The 18,371-nt window shown below is 40.0% G+C and overlaps 1 protein-coding gene across 1 annotated transcript in view; it reads right to left on the bottom strand.

Annotated features, from left to right (window-relative positions):
- Positions 1-1,059: 1,059 nt before the first annotated feature.
- Positions 1,060-18,371, bottom strand: part of LOC109478933 (potassium voltage-gated channel subfamily H member 8-like) — a 100,762-nt gene continuing 83,450 nt past the window's right edge. Inside the window, exons 6-19 of the mRNA XM_019780739.1 lie at positions 17,222-17,474; positions 16,474-16,631; positions 12,361-12,559; positions 11,779-11,949; positions 11,132-11,236; positions 10,501-10,700; positions 9,993-10,099; positions 9,027-9,169; positions 8,227-8,447; positions 6,417-6,607; positions 4,344-4,561; positions 2,336-2,389; positions 2,000-2,100; positions 1,060-1,515 (exon numbers count right to left, since the gene is read on the bottom strand). Coding sequence (XP_019636298.1) covers positions 1,060-1,515; positions 2,000-2,100; positions 2,336-2,389; positions 4,344-4,561; positions 6,417-6,607; positions 8,227-8,447; positions 9,027-9,169; positions 9,993-10,099; positions 10,501-10,700; positions 11,132-11,236; positions 11,779-11,949; positions 12,361-12,559; positions 16,474-16,631; positions 17,222-17,474 — 2,577 coding nt within the window. The remainder of the gene's footprint in view (positions 1,516-1,999; positions 2,101-2,335; positions 2,390-4,343; positions 4,562-6,416; positions 6,608-8,226; positions 8,448-9,026; positions 9,170-9,992; positions 10,100-10,500; positions 10,701-11,131; positions 11,237-11,778; positions 11,950-12,360; positions 12,560-16,473; positions 16,632-17,221; positions 17,475-18,371) is intronic.

Genomic DNA, 18,371 nt, shown 5'->3' with positions numbered 1-18,371 from the left:
AAAGAATTTAAAAATATACCAGGTCCTGTACTTCTGTTGTTATATCCTGGCATTTAAACGTCCAATGTACAAATACTGTTACACACAAAACCCAGAATACGTCACGATACTGTTCAGTATATAGTAGAGGGGATTCATTCCTATAGCTAATCTTGTGCATGCAATCATCCCTCAGTAAGACATCTGAAGCTGCATAGTTCCTGTTGTGTGACAGGCTGAATAAAAGTTCTAAACGGGAACTATGTATCTCCAGATGCCAATATGAGGGACGACTGTGTGTGCAAGATGTCGGTTAGCTTGAGGAATACATCCCCTCTACTATATACACGATAATCAGTAATTTGATCAAATGGTATTTTTTGCCGTTGGTCGATTCTTTATCAGCTTAAGCTTGCTTGGCTTTATTGCTCGCAGCAGAGAGGGACATTTGCATAGTTTAGGTAGATGATTGTCGGTCCTTGAAATAATATTTTTTGCCTGGGGGAGGTAGCTGTTTCAGAGGGACATTAGGTACATCGTTCTTGCGATCAATTTGTGTTACTAACACTCCTCTCGCCATCTTTAGAATTTAAACATTATGTGTGAAGTCTTGCGGTATTTGTGAACACCTATCGCTGGACTTCGTGTTCAAAATGGCGACCACTTATTTAGTACTTCCATTTTTCTAGTACCAAAGAGTGAAGTAGTTTTAGGTGTAGCTAATAACAGATTATCCCAGGTATCAATACTTAGATCTAAAGGCATGAGCGTAATATGTCAGATGTGCAGATGTACCATTAATTGATTAGCATTTTTGCATCATGATTCCGCATACTGAAGAATTTTTTTATCTACCCTTTTTGCTACTGTCATCCAGGTCAGCAGAATCCGGGAATCGTCACAACTACGAAGCTTGCTCGTCTCTGAAGTGAAGACGTCGATGAGAAGAAATGCTGCTAAGAGACATCGATGGACGGAAAAGAAGAATACGCCCCTTCCTTATGTCATGTATGTATGCACAAGAATTGACCTAATTTGCATTATCTACACGGTTAGTTCTAGTTGTCTAAAAAGATTCTGTTACAAATCCGTACTGCTCGGAAACGATCCACCAGACTCTACGTCAGTCTCCTGCGTGCCGTCGTTAGGTCCGTTGTATAATCTTGGCGGAGAAAGTTTTCTTGCTGAAGAAGCACTTGATACGCTACTTGACCTGCTACCTCTACTCGGCAGGCTCTCTTCGCTCTCGAACACGCAGTCTTGTTTTTCGAGCAAAGGTTCTCTAGAATTCGACATGGGGATGACAGTGACGCGGCTACTCGAACTGCTATTGGTGTCCAAGCTGGATCCACGCCCGCTCTGGGCAAGGGAAGGACTCATTGATTGATGGCGTTCGACCGTGGCTTTAGGTTGCGTAGGAGAACTGGATGTTGAGACCGCAGCTCCTGACGTGGCCGCCACGTGGGCCTGCATCAGCTGCATCAACTGCCGCAGATCCGCACTCATAGTCGCTACGTCTCTGGTCAAAGATGACACCTGAAAAAAAAAACACGTCAGATGTGTTTCGTACTGTGGTACTGTCATTTCATGGCCATTTTTTATATGTTGTCAACTTTTACCGGGAGGAGATGTTAGGTTTGCCAGGTGATAGGATCTTTTTGGATGAGATTCTAGGTGGCAAGAGGAGTCTATTGCCGGCTGCCTGTAGCCTGTAGACTCTCATGGCCCCCGAGAATCTGCTTGGAGATTAAGGTGATACTAACGGGCCACATGCAGATAAGGAAGAAAATCACAAGCCATTAGGGCTACTAATGTACATTGTGGATACTTGTCATTGGTTTATCGTAAAAAAAAAGGAACCGGAGTCCATAGGTCACAGTCCTTAAGTCTGACATACTGATGGGGTACAATCTATGTCATCAAAATGGTGGCAGGCGACCATCGAGTAGTGACATGGACAACCTATCACCATTTGCCATTTTGATGACGTAGGTAACGTACCCTGTGTTTTGTGACGTACCTGTTTGTCCAGTCTGTCTACCGTGCTCCTGGTGTACTCAACCTCGCCTCTTAACTCAGAAGCTGCGTCTAGGTTCGACGTAGAACTGAGTCTCGACTCTCCTGTAGAAAATGGCCCAGAAACCAACTGTGTTTATCTTACAAATGACAGAAAAATATTGTGAGGAAAAGCCAAAGTTTCAGTACAGGAAGGGCAATGAGAAAGGGACTTCAGGAAAGATGCGCACTATATACTGCATGGCAACTACAGTCTACGCGATAGTTTGCTATACTACTGCATTTGCAAATGGCAACTACTCTAGCTGCGCTCTACGTATTTACTAATCGTCATGGTTACCAATGTCATCTAACGTCATCTCCCAAGGAACGGAACTTCGTCTGTGCTGATCGCCTGCATGCAGAGGGGTTTTCAAAAACAATCAGTTACATCCAAAACACCACATAAGAGCTTGCTGCAGTTTTCCTGACAAAAACACTTAGTACAATATCTTTGAACCATCAATGTGAACGTTATACACTACCATCAAAGTACATAGTTAAGTAACGGGAAGCAATCATCATGTATCAGACGATGTTGAAGTTCTACCATTTTTCAAATCATTGATATTTTGCTGTTCAAAGTTGTCAGGAAAAATGGAACAATCACCGATCACTCACAGTGTCACAGGGTCATGTTTTTTCTGTGTTTTCAATTTTTTTTGCAAGGGACAATGTATGTAGCAATTTGCACTTTGCTAAGTCAGCACTGTCTTTCTAGTGGCAAAACTTTCCTACTAAGTCAAAAGTAAGCCTCTGAGATTTCCTTTTATTCTACCAATGCAAGCAAATAGATGACAAAAATGATGTGTTGTTGAAAACACAAATCGTCTATTTGGTGTCACTGTAAACATAGCACCAAAAGTGCACAAGAAATGACATAGAAGTATAGAAGAAGCCAGTAGTATAATAATGATGGTTGTTCTGAAACGTTGGAGGCATTGCGAAGACTCAGGTCAAAACACTACTTACCTGGCAAAAGTAGAAAAAAATTGGCAGATCACCATGCCGTATGTAAACAGAGAAAAACGTTGGCAAAGAAGAGCATAAGGAACATCAACACCTAACATCATGTAATGTTCCACATCACAGTTGTCTGCACCATACTTACGAGGCCACCTGTAGTTACGCCACCATGGAATACGACTGACAGATGGTTAATGTGATTTTACAACAAGCTTAAAATGAAATGAATGGACTTCTAGCATTGTCAACGTGTTTTACATGTTTTAATTTATCATTTGGGTTCCTGTTATGCATAATTGGCATTGCCATAGAATCAATTCATATCCCTTAACAAGGTTGACGTAGTTACAATGTACTTCATTGAAATTGCACACTTTTTACTTATCTATTGCATGTTACAGAGGAACGTTCTTTCTTTGGTTTGTCTATTTATTTTGAGCCAATCCGACAACAATGTGTCATTCAAAATAAAATGAAATCAACCAATAATTAAATATTATCTGCTATTGGGACATCAAGAAGGATTCACGACATTGGAGAATCCATTTGTTGCTGTTTTTAGCTCTTTTATACAGCCTTTTTGAGTAAAACATAAGTAGTGTGTTGTTCAATTTTTAAGGCATGCAAAGCAGTTGGGCTTGCCAGCTGGTTGCACATTAATTGTTATTTGCGTGTTATCTTTTACTGATACTAGTATGTTCAAAATGTGTTTACTTTCTGCTATTTCGACAGTAATAAAAACACTACGGGCCAAAAAAAAATCTCAAGTTAGTGGAAACTGAAGCAGTGTTCACTTAGACCTACAAAGCTAGAAAGTATGTTTAGTTAGTTTACATTATACTAATGGTATACTGCTGTCCTTTTAAATGAGAACCAAAGATTAGTGTGGCAGTTAGCATATAGCATACAACAGAATGGTGTTCAGCACCAAGGCCAGGAACAGTGGGACGTCTAAGTTTAAAATCAAACAGGGCTTGCCCGAAAGTGTGAAATAGGATATGAATTAACTACCCGGTAGGGCAACGCTTGGGAAATCTGACAATAGCATTCAACTGATGAATGGTGTTCAACACCAAGGCTAGGAACAATGGGACATCTAACTTTAAAGATAGGCCATAAACTACCCCTGTAGCATTAGACATCTTGCAGCTGCCTAGTTCTCACGGAGAAGAAAATATTGTCATAGTTAAATAGCTCTAAGGGCATCGGTTTAGAAATGTGAAAAATACAATGTTGCTGTAGATAAGTGTATTATTGTCACAATGCTAGACGTCCACTCATTACAACATAAATCACCAAGTTACAGAGAATTAGTAGAATAAATGCAACAAAAAGGGTTAAACCTGCGGGGACGTATGGTACAGTGAGGTAGTCCATGTCACCTGCGCCTGCGCCGGTGGAGGGCGGCTGGGGCGCGGAGGGAGCCCGCCCGTACGCCGTCTCGCAGCAGCCGAACGAGTAGCGGTGCCGCCTCCCCGATACCGGGCTGCGCTTCCGCGACGGGAACTCAAAACTCCTGCTCTTCCACAAGCTGTTCTCATCCTCACCTCCGTCAACAAACCTGGGAACGGATGTTAGGCCACGCAGATTCAATCAGTTGGTTCTCAGATTTTTGTAGAAAAATACATGTTTGAAGCAACAGGGCGAAAGAAACAAGGTGTAGTCATCCTACGATTGATAGCCCCAAATGCTAAAGATGAGCCATGAAATATACCAGGATTGACAGATGGAAAAACTGTAACAACTACAGGTAGATTAAGTACGTTCTTTTGGAGTTTAGAATTGTTTGGAAAAGGATGAAGCTGGCGAATCCAAGAACCAATGACTAAATTGGTGTGGCCTTAGGAAAAAATATGGCAATATGATCTGTACTTGCAACTGTTACTATAATGTTAGTTTTGGGTTAGCTTTTGCTTAGTTCTTGATTTGTGTAACGTAGTGCTGTTTATTTAATTTGTATAACTTATCCTTAAAGTGCAGCACCTCTTTGTTCATATTTGTCATTTCAAAGGAAGGGAAAACATATGCTTTCTTGTTACATTGAACTCGAAATATGTCATTATACCATGTTCCGATGAAGCACCCAAAAATGTACGATTTGCATTGACATTGTTTGTCAAGATACAATGTCATTGTGAAAGTATTTGAAAAAGCAATTAGCAACAAATAAAGCTAGGAAGAGTCATACAGACTGTGAACAAACAACCACAAATGAAAACTAATGAACCAACACCTAAATGAAAGTACGGGTTACAATTGGTCAGTGATCAATGGTGAGCTTCAAACTACATGTTCGTACTAATTGTAGATTGGAATCCAATGTAGATTATACACTAGTATGTCTAGTACTGTGTTTAAGAACAGGGAGGGTGGGTGATGGTGGAATGAGGCACGAAGCACGATCTGTTCCGCCGCACATCGTACCGAATGGTTCTCCGAGCCTCTAGGCCAGTCATTCCCGTACTGCGTCTTCGGGAGGGAAACTCGAAAGCGCGGCTGCCTGACCATCTATCGAATGTTTCCTCACTACCGTCTATCGATCTACATTCAAGACAAAATCTACATTTAGACAAGGTTATTATATAATGTTTCAAGATCGCCAGGGGAGGACGGGGGTCAGGGTCGTTTGCACTACGTACAAAGACCAGCCAGGTCCTTTGAATGATGCCTTATGCCTACCACCATAAGTTTGCAGCATGTCGCAAGCCACCAAGTTGTTGGAAAATAGAAGGTAGACCTGGCTGATGTTTTACCTTATTACATTGCAGCCATGCTTGTTGCGTCAGACAAACAACCACTGGGAAGGGAAGCCTAGACGAACATGTACGAACACTACAAGCCGGGGAGCATGCGGACGTGGTTCGGTTTGGTAGAAAATACAGACAAACGCGGCATCAACACACGGAAACTGGCTACAAACTCAGATCACGACACTTTTGCGCACCCAAAAGACAGCCTTTCACAAAACGTACATCCAAACACCTACGATACTTTTCAGTACTACATCCTTTCATCAACATAGACTGCAAGGATTGGGAGAATTTCAAATGAAATTAAAGAAAATCGACATAGTTTAACGCAAACGCAATACAGACAAATACTGGTGTGTACTCTTTCATACGAGCTTTTTATGAGAAGAAGTATTGGGGAATCAATGGCTCACATATAGGACATTCATTGACAAGTAATGTGTTCATTAGTTACTTTGAAAACCAAGATAACCAAAGTCTCAAGTTCTGCTGTCAAACCACGAGTTTCTTAGCAGTTATCAGTGCCACTTTTGTCCAACAAAAAATACAGAGACATGTTCTGAGCTAGTCAGACGTTGTAACCTCTCTTTTCCTTGAAGACTTTGCAACAGATTGATCAGAACATAAGAAGGAATATCTTGTCTCGTATGGTAACATGATCCTAACCTTGGACTGAGGTTCGTTGTCGAAGATTCTGGCAGAGAGTTCCTGGGAAGGTTTAACCTGGGCGGCTTCGGAACGCCCGGTTTCTCCTCCGGACTCTGAGGCGACGAAGTTGCGTCATCGTCATCCTCCAGTTCGTCATCTTCGCTAATCGACGGCAACTTCGGTACGTGATCGGCCGCGTCCTGATCATGCTGAGGGAAAAAGAAAAGACAAACAAATTTATGTCATCCTAAGGCTTTTGCATGATTGAAAGATTGTATGTAGGCCCAAGGATAGATGTCAAGTGACGTAGAGATGTCGTGATGGAATAGAGCATTTGCGTGTGACGTCAGTACTGCGTTGGCTGCCATATTGGTGTCATTATTTGCACTTCAGTGGATCATACCTCTTTTAAATCAAAACAGATCAAAGAGGGTATATGTAATGCCATACTAATACTAATAGAAACTAAAACGGAAAATTGCATTGTACCATTGCAAATACGGACACCAATATGGTTGCCATCACGTAATAACGGTTACTATTTCATTGAGTGAAAATGCTCTGCAAGCCTTGCAAAAGGATATCAAATACAAGATTAAAAAAGGAAAGGACAGGGGCTCCTGTTGATTTAAAGTAGGAGGTTATTAACAACTGTTGCCTATAAGATATAGGGAAATAGGAGCAAAGAAGTTGCTGATATGTTAGTTATGTTGGTATCAAATGCAATAATTATGTTATTACAGATGGCAAGCTGTGGATGACACCTTAAGCGGATTTTGTTGGAGATTTTGGAAAAGAGCAGTTTCAGACACATGCTACAATGTCGTTGTGCCAAGCAGACAGAGGTAATTTTCAGGGTCAACTTTCGACATCATAATATCATTTCCAGTCTTCAGTCAGAAGGCTAGTCAGTTAGAAGTTGGAGTTAGTATCAAATTAATATGTTGAAGAGACAGAGTTTGGAGAAAATTAATATTACACCTCATGCTATTAAGATTGACTAACTGTGAGTGGCTAATGTATGCTAGTTATTTTATATTATCATCAGCCATGCTACAATGTAGTAGTTCAACGCCTCCAAAGCACAAATCAAAGATGCTGGTTCATGTAACAAACCAACTACACTTATTATTAACTTTTGGTGTTTTTGGTAACGCCTCAGGAGCAGAGGCATTTACAAATTTGCTATTGTCCATGCTATACCAACATGGCCATGTTTAACACCCTCTATCTCTATGTTATTGTAGGCACACACCTTGGTAGGATTAGCGGCAATCTGGAAACCAGTGAAGGTACGTCGGCATGCTACTCTACCGTGCACTAGTTATGACTGCAGAATTATCTAAAGCCCCAGTTATGTCACAATCATGCCGATATGATTATGATGTTATGATGTTAAGCTAAGGCAAGCTAGTGAGGAGGCATTTGTTATTGACTTCAGCAAGATGTCTTTGTTTACCTTCCTTGTATAACTCCGTGGTCTCTATATGTTCAGGAGTGAACGTGACGGGGATAGAATCGAAACAACGTTAATGATGTTAAAAGAATATAATATGACAACGCCATATGAATGGAATGTTTAGAAAGCTCTTGATGAATTATATGCTAACTTTAAGAGCAATATTTACAGTTTACAATAACCTTAACCAATTTTAGTAAATTAAGCTTGATGTTACATTCTGAAACTAGAATATACCTATTATGGTATATCACATTTGGAGACTTATTTTTGGATTCAAATTTTCCTCAAATTGCTTGGGCATTTATTACAGTAACTTTTATTTGGAAATTTTGGATTTTTGAAGAAAAACTTTTTTTTTAAAATTACCTCCTCTCCTGCGTCACATCCGTCCCTGAGGTTAAAGGTCAAGTCATGCCTGACGTCCCTGGTCAACTTCTGGAAAAACTCCGGATACAGCTTGAAAACGTCCTTCAGCTTCGGCAACTGGATGAACTGGAGGTCACAGTACGTCAGGGCCTTGACATCGCCGTTTGACTTGGACACGTTGTCCACCGCGTCCAGATCTGCGCCAAACAGATCTCCCTTTCCTGGGTTGGGAGCGACAATTTATAATTTTTTTTATATATATTCCAACATCTAATCACAAGACGTGGTGACGGCACATTCAAGTTTTTTCAACTTATATTAATGCCGCCACCAACATGGGACAATACAATACTCATTTTCACCTAAGCGAAGTGAGGAAAGTCATGTAAAGTGCCTTTGCCAAGGGCACAAGATCGGTGGCATGTCAGGACTTGAACCCGGGACTTCTTGATTCCGAGTCAAGCACTCTGCCACTATGCCACACAATCCCACCCCACAATTTATAATTACTTAATGATAAAATTATGATGATATTAGTAATAATAGGAAACAGGTCCTTAGTTCAAACTCCGGCCGGGTCATACCCTGAAGACATTCTGCATGTCAGCATTTGGGAAAGAGTATGGGAACATGAAACACACAACACTACCAGTGGACTAGCCGCCTGCTGTAGTGCTTGCTCAATGGTGTGATGACATTAAAAATTAAGCTAAGAGCTCGAGTTTGTCTGTATCATGTCATGTCTGCTCTGTCTGCTCAGTAAATGCTGTGTACAGTATTGATAATAAAAAAATACCCACCTAAAATAGCAAGAACCATGCCGTTTCTCAGGATTTCTAATGACCCGTTGCAGACAAAGTACATCGTAGTCATGGCGTCTCCATGTCTTACTAAGTACTCCCCCGGCGCACAGAATGTCGTCTTGATGTGTAGACTCAAGGACCTGCCAAGGCAAGATAGGATCGTAAGTATCAAATCATACATTTATCTTCAGAGATCGGATATTTTCATGCCCTGTACTTTCTTCTACAATCGCATTCTCTGTTGTGTCTTGCATCACTGATATATCAAACTTGCACTAAATTTATGCAGATGGTTTTCTTATCTTAATGCTACATTGAATTCCTATGTAAGAGCTCACACACCTAGCCAAACATGAATGAGGCCACACCAATTTAATTTGTTGGTTCTCGGATTTTTTCAGAAAAAATATGAAGCGACAGGGCGAAAAAGAATAAAAATAAAAACAGGTCTAGGCATCCTATTATAGGCTTAAATGCTACAAAATGAGCCATGAAGTCAACACAAAAGGCTGGGTTAAAATTTAAACATTGAATTTTGAACTTTTAATCAAACCACTGCAATGATAGATGGGAAAACTGTAACAACTAGGAAGAAAAGGACTTTCCTCAACTGTTGGGGGCAAAACATGAGCATTATTCAGTTGATTCAGGACCAGAATCAATTTCTTTTTTTTTTTTGCAAATCAGAAAAAAACGAAGAGGTGAATCCGAGAACCAACAAATTAAATTGGTGTGGCCTGAGGGTTATTGCTTGACAATTGTACAGGGTACAATATGTGGCCGTAAATCAAAATGACATCTTTTCTGGAACTACATTAGGATGGCAGATGGTACAATGTAGATATAACTTATTAGACGCTACAATACACTTTTCAACTACATCACATTTCTGTCACATGCCCATAAGGTGTATTTCAAACGTTATAAAACTGTTACAGTAGCTTCGTACAGGCTCCTTCGTACCTCAAACATCCCTGACTTGCGTTTTCGAAGAGAGGCAGAGACAGGATCTCCTTGTGCATGACCATCGCGATGTCTGCTCGTAACTCGTCTGGAAAGTCTTTCATCATCTAAAATCAGGGAAAGAACAGCTTCTCAATTCAGTATATGCATACGGAGATGCACAATGTTGTATCTTTGAGACTTTGACTCAGTCCATTAGTAAATTTGTTTTCAAACATGCTAAGAAATTTACCATTTAGTTCACAAGATTTGTATGTATTACCCAAAATCTTATTCACGTTTTTTTTAATATCTTAGAATCAGCTTCGCTGCACAGAAAGTTGGATTTACCAATGGTATATAGTAAACAGTAGTAAGTCAGGGAATTGCTGAGTCATCAGTCTGGTACTGTATACAAAGCAAACTTAACCCAACTTCACGGGCATTTACATGTACTACCATATTGGGTGAATCCAACATTTTGTGCAGTGCCTGATGATATGAAGGACAACTTGACAATAATACGTACGTCAGCTTTGTCTATCCCATGGTTTTCCGACCAGTGTGCTTGGAAGTACTCGAGCATCCTTGTCTTGAGAGCCTTGGGGATGTTGTGTAGCTTGGTGAACTCCTTCAGGTCTTTAGTCTTGGTGTGGTACTCGGACCGCCTGGAATAAAGCCTCTGGATGATTGCCGTTACGTTACCGAACACTGCTGCATGCATCAAGGCTGCAAGAGAAAATATACAAGTCATTCTTCTCATTAATTGTACCAAAATAAGTCCTTATTTGCATAATTAACATATATTATGTTGGTGTTCCTCAATCCCAAATCACTAAAAAGCAGTCCTCTCTTCTTAAGGTATCCACTCTCAAAGTCTCCAACAAAAAGTACCACAGTACATGTTCCTAAAACAGCGGCTACTAGGGGGCCAAAAGCTTACTGATAGCACTTCCTACCACACATTTCAACGAATGTGAAACGACAATACAACAGAATACAACAGAATATTAGGTTACTAATTAAAAGTCATTTCTTCATACTTGAGATAGACTTCTACTAGTAGTAGGAAAATATGACACAACTGCCTTAATGTCTACCCTCCTTACGTTATGCACAGTATTACATAGTAAACAGCAAGTAGAACGTAGCTTGTTTACCTCCAATCATCATTGTACACACGGAAAATATCTTCTCAGCATTGGTGTTGGCGGAAACATTGCCGAAGCCAACACTGGTGAGACTGCTTAATGTAAAGTAGAGCGCTAAAACAGAAAAATGATGGACAATATTAATCATGTTGTGAAAATCATGTTGTGTCTGATGAATGAGGCTTATGTTAACAACAATATCGACTGAATCATATAATCTCTTATGCAAACAATTGTTTTAACAATTGTCAATAGCCTGGTCTAGCCCTGTCCTTGGTGCTGAACACTTTCCACACCATGGTCTAGCCCTGTCCTTGGTGCTGAACACCTTCCACATCATGGTCTAGCCCTGTCCTTGGTGCTGAACACTTTCCACACCATGGTCTAGCCCTGTCCTTGGTGCTGAACACTTTCCACACCATGGTCTAGCCCTGTCCTTGGTGCTGAACACTTTCCACACCATGGTCTAGCCCTGTCCTTGGTGCTGAACACTTTCCACACCATGGTCTAGCCCTGTCTTTGGTGCTGAACACTTTCCACACCATGGTCTAGCCCTGTCCTTGGTGCTGAACACCTTCCACACCAATAAATATACCACATCATATTGATTCTATGCCTAAAACCTTCAAGGAAAATATCTACAAGTTTCAGCTTACCTGTAAGATAGGCACTTGTGATGTCAGGCCCCCCTTCGGAGGGTCTGAGTAAGTCTGTCCCTTCTGTAAAGTTACTTGTCGAGTTAAAAATAGAACTGTTGGCGGCCGCCCCGCAACCTGCACCTAGAGCGTAAGGCTGATCTATTCTTCTCGACAACTCAAACAACCACCCTGGAACAAAATAATTGTTTCATTTAATTATCCACATATAATTATTTCATTTTATTCACATATATTTTGGGCAAAAGTAATTATTATATTTCTATTATAATACTTGGATGCTTTATTTCTCTATTTAGCTTCATACACATAATACCTTTGAGGCCCTCTCACACATACAAATAAAGAAAAGTAACAACAATGAAGAGAACAGAAAGAATTACATAATAAGCTGGTGCCAGTGCAAATCAAAATCAATCGACGACTCATCTGCAACCTTTCTCCCTTTGTCTTTTGATGCAATTTTAAAAGATGTTAAAGTCAAAAGATGTAAAGCTATGTGCTTTGTGGGAATATTTGCAGAATGCATCACTCGCACATGCACATTCAGAACTGTGAGGTGGCTTATTGCGATTAACTCACCCAATTCCCACCGATGCGTCTTGAGTTCCTCGCGGCCTATGACGTACCAAATGCACGCCAGCCAATGAGCGAGGAGCCCAAAGAACGACATCAGGAGGGTTAGCACCAGCGCACTGTACTGCGACCACCTGTCCAGCTTCTGCATAAGTCTGGCTAGCCTCAGCAACCGGACCGTTTTCATAAGATGCACGAAGGAAGTCTGAAAACAATGAAAAAGCAACACTATAAGTAGTGTGTCAGAGTTAGAAGCCATGTTTGGGTTTTCGTCTCCTGCCGGAAGATGACTTCAATTCCTCTTGATTCTAGACTGGTTCTCAGGAATTTGAGCTGAGGCCATAGTATATGGGACTATACTCGTGGATTGTTCTTTCATATGTTAGCATTTTTTGATCAACGGCAAAATATTCTGATCATGAAAAGAGTTTTGGCAATTCCTTAGGATTGAGTCACGGAAAAAATGTCAAAAGTTTATCTTTTTTGCACATCACATCACATATTATCATGTTATTTTTTTCACTTTTTTGCCACTTTTTTTTAAAGTGATCTTCCTAGTATATCTATGCATCATTCTGTCTATTAAAATTTTTTATGGTACTGGTGGACATTGATGTGCTATTTGGAGGCAGTCAAGAAAGTCAATTGAAAGTCGTACCAAGTTTGATTTTACGTTTTTAAGAGACCTAACATTTGTTTTATGGGTAAAGGATAGTCAGTGTAAATTTTAAGGAGCCATGTTTTCCTTTTAGCAATATGTTTGCATAACTAGAATGGCAATGGAGGTGGCTGAAATGAATTTTTACCTTTTAAGCTCATTGCCAAGTTACTAAGCATGGTCTTCAAGTCCATGCTTGAGTGACTTGGCAATGGCAATTGTATTCAATTTCCTTATTACGAAGGAATTTGGGACATCTTACGTTGGAGTATCTTAAAGTTTATAAACCTTAAACAATGTTGGCATGCATATAGTCAATGCATGCCTACATTATACATTCTTCTCAATAATAAGTGCCAGGTTAAAACTTGCAAAAAAGGGATATGTGACAGAGACGGACCATGTCTAGGCATCAAGGAAACAATTATTTCCAAACTTTAAGTTGATATTTCATAACTTGTAAATGACACAAAAGGACACATAATGAGAGACAATATGGCAACTTTGATTATAATTTGATTATCATACTTCATGGTCCATCTCTATTTGGAATTCAGGTGTAATGTGTGTTAGGGCATGCGGGTGTGGGGTTGCAAAAAATGAATCAGACGAGATAGAGCAGAAAGTAGTGCAAAGTGTCAAAGTTGTAAGTCCTCAATGTCCTACGGCAATAACGTGATTATTTTATAGGATATTTGACCTACAACTTCGTGCATAGTTGCTGTAGTAGCTGCAGAACAGGAATCAAAACCTCGTGTACCATTTTAGTCATGAAAGATGTAGAGATGCCAAATGCATTTCATCATTGAAAGTTCAAAGATAATTTGTAGCATCCTCCAATTTTGTCAGGAACGCCTCTTTTACCTCTTTGCAAAGAGCCAGAGAATGCCACAAATTATTTGTTACAATTGAGCCAGAGCTCACTGAACCCACTTCGTCATGTTGGCAATTGAAGTTTAAACATAAAAGCACTGTGTCTTGAAAGTTCATCTGTGTTGTTAAACATCATTATGAAGGAAGTCAAAATTGTAACTTCCAACACAAGAATTTGACCATACCCAATTTTTTGACTGTACATGTACAACTCCAATCTTTGTCAAGGACTGAACTTGTACAGGCGAAAATTCCTTGTGTTGGAGATTACAGCTGCTTAAACTTCCTCCATAATAAATGACAATTTGTGTTTGGAAATAAAGACTAACTTTAATTGCCAACACTACTGTGACAATGAATTAAAGTTTAGTCTTTATTTCATAATGACTTGTACCAACACAGATGAACTTTCATGCATAACAATGTGTTTGGATTTTACAAGGTTGTTGATTCCTGCATTCAAGATCGATGCATCGTAGCCAATGCGTGGGGACGCACAGTTTGAAAAATACTGTACCTGATCGACCTCATTCGGCCTTGTGGGTCTTGGTGACTAGAAAAGTCGTTAAAAAGTAGAAAGTCATGCTGTAAGAATTAAAGTCAATCTCAGTTGTATGTACATAAAAAGGCAAAGTTGGGGAGGGGGGTGCGGACAGGCTGCAACTAATTATTAGATGCTGTCTCCTGCAGGGGACTTCTGAGGATATTTTTAATGCTATGAGGATGCAGAGGTTATATCTTTTGCACAGCAAAGTAGTAGCCCAAGACTCCTTGAGTTCCTTAAGAATCTGGCAGGCAGTCTGTGCTACCACTCGCCTCAGTGTCAGTCTGGGGTCTTGGAGGTTGTGGGGGAATATGGGGGTGGACAAAGTGTTCAAAATACGTACCTCGCCTAGAATATTCTGACAGTAGATGTGGGGAAAAGATGACACGTTGGTTTTAGTTGGCTTGTTGGCACTTGTGATACGAGTTATTGTTACAGCAGTCTTTCTTTGTACTTCATTATGCGTAAATTCTAGCGATCTAGTCAGTGTTATTCGTGTTCAGGGCTGCTGAGACAAGTCAAGGGACATAACTTTCCATCTCCTCACTGAATGTGATCTCACAATCCATCCTTAGATTGAAAATGATGACTTTGTATCATTCTACATTTTGTACATTCTCCTTGCCAACCCTGACATCACATGGACACCTTTCTGTCATACTTTGTTCCAGGATACAGTTCTTCTTGCTAGAACTAGCTAGAACTAGATTTTAATTTGTAGGCTGACACATTGAAAGCCTCTTAGATAGAGCACAAGGAAAGGCGTGTGAATGGTGCATTTCTTTAAGCCATAGAATGCAGGTGTTAATTCTGGGAATCTTTTAGTGCATTTCACGTAAAAGGAGCCTTATTGCGCATTGTAGATAGAAGGTGCACTTTTGATAGATTATGTCTTTGACTGGACTCAGCAGCACTGAAATTAAAGATAATGCGGCAGAATATTGTGAAGAGTGCCGTCATGCGATTAGTGCCAGAGAGTTTGTGCTTACGGAGAGATTGGCGCTTCACTCTCCCTGCATTTCGTGCTGTGCAAACTGACATGCTTGCCTTAGACTTAGACTTAGGCGTAATTGTGCAGGCCATTCATTCAGAGAGTTTTATAGGAGCTTCAGGAGTGAACAAATGCATTAAGGAACTTTTAAAGAGATGGCAAAGCAAGTATCAAAAGATTGCAGTCTTTGCAAGCTGTGCTGTGTCACTGTGACAGTCGTGATTTGTATTAAAAACAATCTGTTGGCCACAAAATGGACTGTAGTTTTTGTTAGAATCTTTGAACCAGTCTGACACAGGTCTGGCATTTAAATAGGCATTTCTTGTGTTGTTGATCGGTTATGTTACTGTAACAGTACAACCTTTATTGAACCTAACTCTCCTTGGCCTAACACCGCTTTCCAAAAGTTCAAAGTTTAGTTGCAAAAAAAGGGTCTAACTTGTAGAGACTTTTCTGGTGCTTGCTCTCTCATCTCAAGGTATCAGGGCATTCAGTAGTTTATAAACTTTTAGCTGTCAACTATCAAGTATAGATCATGCGTACCATATTTGCAAAACACTTAACATTCAAAATACGACACTTAACATTCAAAGACCCATTTATGGCAGCCTGCATTCCATCCTATAGAGTTTACGCTTGCTCCTATATTTGCTCACCCGGAGCAAGTATGGCAGCCAACGCAATTAACCATACAGGATGGTAACCTGGTGAGGCTTATATATGCAAGGTAAACAATTTTAAAAGCGAGTTCTGAATACAGTAGCTTGTGATTTTACGGTTGTAAATATCTGACAGGAACAGAATTCTAACACAATGGTGGTCATCTTGAATGGTGGCCATCTATTTTGACTGTACCATCGACTTTTTATGTGACTATGTCAATGTTCCTCAAAACGGTGCATCATACATTTCAAATGGAGGTCGTTTTAAATGATGGCAATCTTGAATGATGACCATCTTAAATTTAATTTTATATACTCATTAGACGATTGTTTACTGTTAAGGGTCGTAATAATTCAGACAGAAGAACACACACGATGAGATTGTACTTACAATTTCCACGTTAACTGCATAGAGAAGATCGAACGGTACAGCTGCCATCAGGTCCACAAAGAACCAGGTCTTGGCATAGTTCAGGGCGATGGACCTCGCGTCGTACACTACCTGACCGGACGAGGTCACGTAGGTCGTGCGAAAATTAAGTATAATATCTGTAAAAAAGAAGACTTGATTCAGATAATATCATATATTTTTTAAAAGGTAGAAGTGATTAATAATATATGTAGCTTATAAAGGTAATACCTGGAAGAAAGAAATTAAGTGTATCCAAGTACAATATTAGAATGAATCTTTCATTTGTAAGTCAAGCAAGTAGATTGATTTTTGATTTTTAAAATCTATCCAGTTGCTTAAGGAACAATTTCCGTTGGCATCTCATTATAATTACCTGAATGTCTAACCTTCATTGAAGTCTGTGTTAATCGTATCAAGGAAAGCTACTAAATATTAAGTACATCTTGTTTCTCATAGAGGTCTAATTTCTCTGGGGTACTGTAGGGGATTTGCCAACTTGTCACAATAACAAGGACTTATTTATATGCTTTATCTGGCATGTCGTGCCTCAAGTTGGTGCGCCACAGTAGTAACCAGTAGTACACTGTGACAGTCATAAATTGCCAAGAAATTTAGACTCTCTTACCTAGGAAGAAGAGCATTTCTTCGATGACATGTTAATACTATGTGCTACTGCAATCAAGGAAAAGTACTGTCATTAATTGCTTAGATAAGAAGTTTTTCTTACCTACGATGAAGAGCATTTCTACGATGACATCGCTGACAAAGGAAGGTTTGGTAAAGTTGGGACCCCGGCCCTTCTCACACGGTAGCGCGAACGCCACGTTGTACGGTACAACCACCGCGACGTAAAATGTCGCCAACAGTATGATAAAGTCCCATCCTGACTTGAACATGCTAAAGTGTAAGAGAACGAAGTGGGGCTTCTTGATGCTCTCTGTCTTGTACTCCGGGACAGCCATCTTGTCTGATATAAACCCCTGGAAATACAGTCACATCAAAAAGTATATTCAATCAGCAGAATGAAGTTATAACAGTTATACAGTAATGAGACACCAGTCTATCATGCAGTAGTCACGAGGGTAGGATTAGATCAAAGTCACAAGATTCGACAGCAGCTCTGCTTCTGCAAACACATTTTCACTGTATGATTAACCTCATGTCATCGAGTAATCATAAAGACAAATTATGTCATTACGTCATGGCAAGAGAGTGGCAGCATATCAGTTAAAAGAAATGCATGCAGACTTCATTTACAATCTGGATTGGTTGAATGAAGTACTGACCAAAAGAATATTTAAAGCCTTACCAGCCATAATGTAATATAGAGGTAACTGCACAGTTTATTAAATTAACCGAGAAATCAACTGTTTCTGACCACAACTGCTGAGGAGATGGCTGAAGTTTACGACTGACAATAGCACAGAGTCTGTTCTGTTCTGTTGTATGTGCAATGACATTTTAGATGACAGTGTCCTTTGATAATGGGTGACAGAGCATGAACATGCAGGATCCAAAGGATGCAAAGAATCCAAATCTACATGCCAAGTACATTCATCAGCATTTACTTATAGAGCTGCTTTTAGGGCAACATACAAAAGAGTTGCTTAGTCTGTCTCAACTATTGTGTATCAGGCAATCAACCAAACAAACAAAAACGTTTCATATCATGAACATGGCTTCAGGCAAACATGCACAATTCCTTGCAAACAGCTAAACCCGGCCGTTAGACCTACATGTAACTTCATGTTCCTTCTGACATGCTACATTAAAGGAGCACTTGGGAACTTAAATAAGCACCAAAAGCCAAATGAAACTGACATTCTTGTAGTGTTCTCGATGCCGAATATGCTCAGCCTCTCTCTGCAAATTGTGCG

This window comes from Branchiostoma belcheri, unplaced genomic scaffold, assembly GCF_001625305.1.
Source record: "Branchiostoma belcheri isolate BF01 breed outbred unplaced genomic scaffold, Haploidv18h27 scaffold46, whole genome shotgun sequence".
In the NCBI taxonomy this organism is placed as follows: Eukaryota; Metazoa; Chordata; class Leptocardii; order Amphioxiformes; family Branchiostomatidae; genus Branchiostoma; species Branchiostoma belcheri.
Note: the sequence above shows the minus strand (reverse complement) of the source record. Positions and strands in the feature narration are given on the sequence as shown.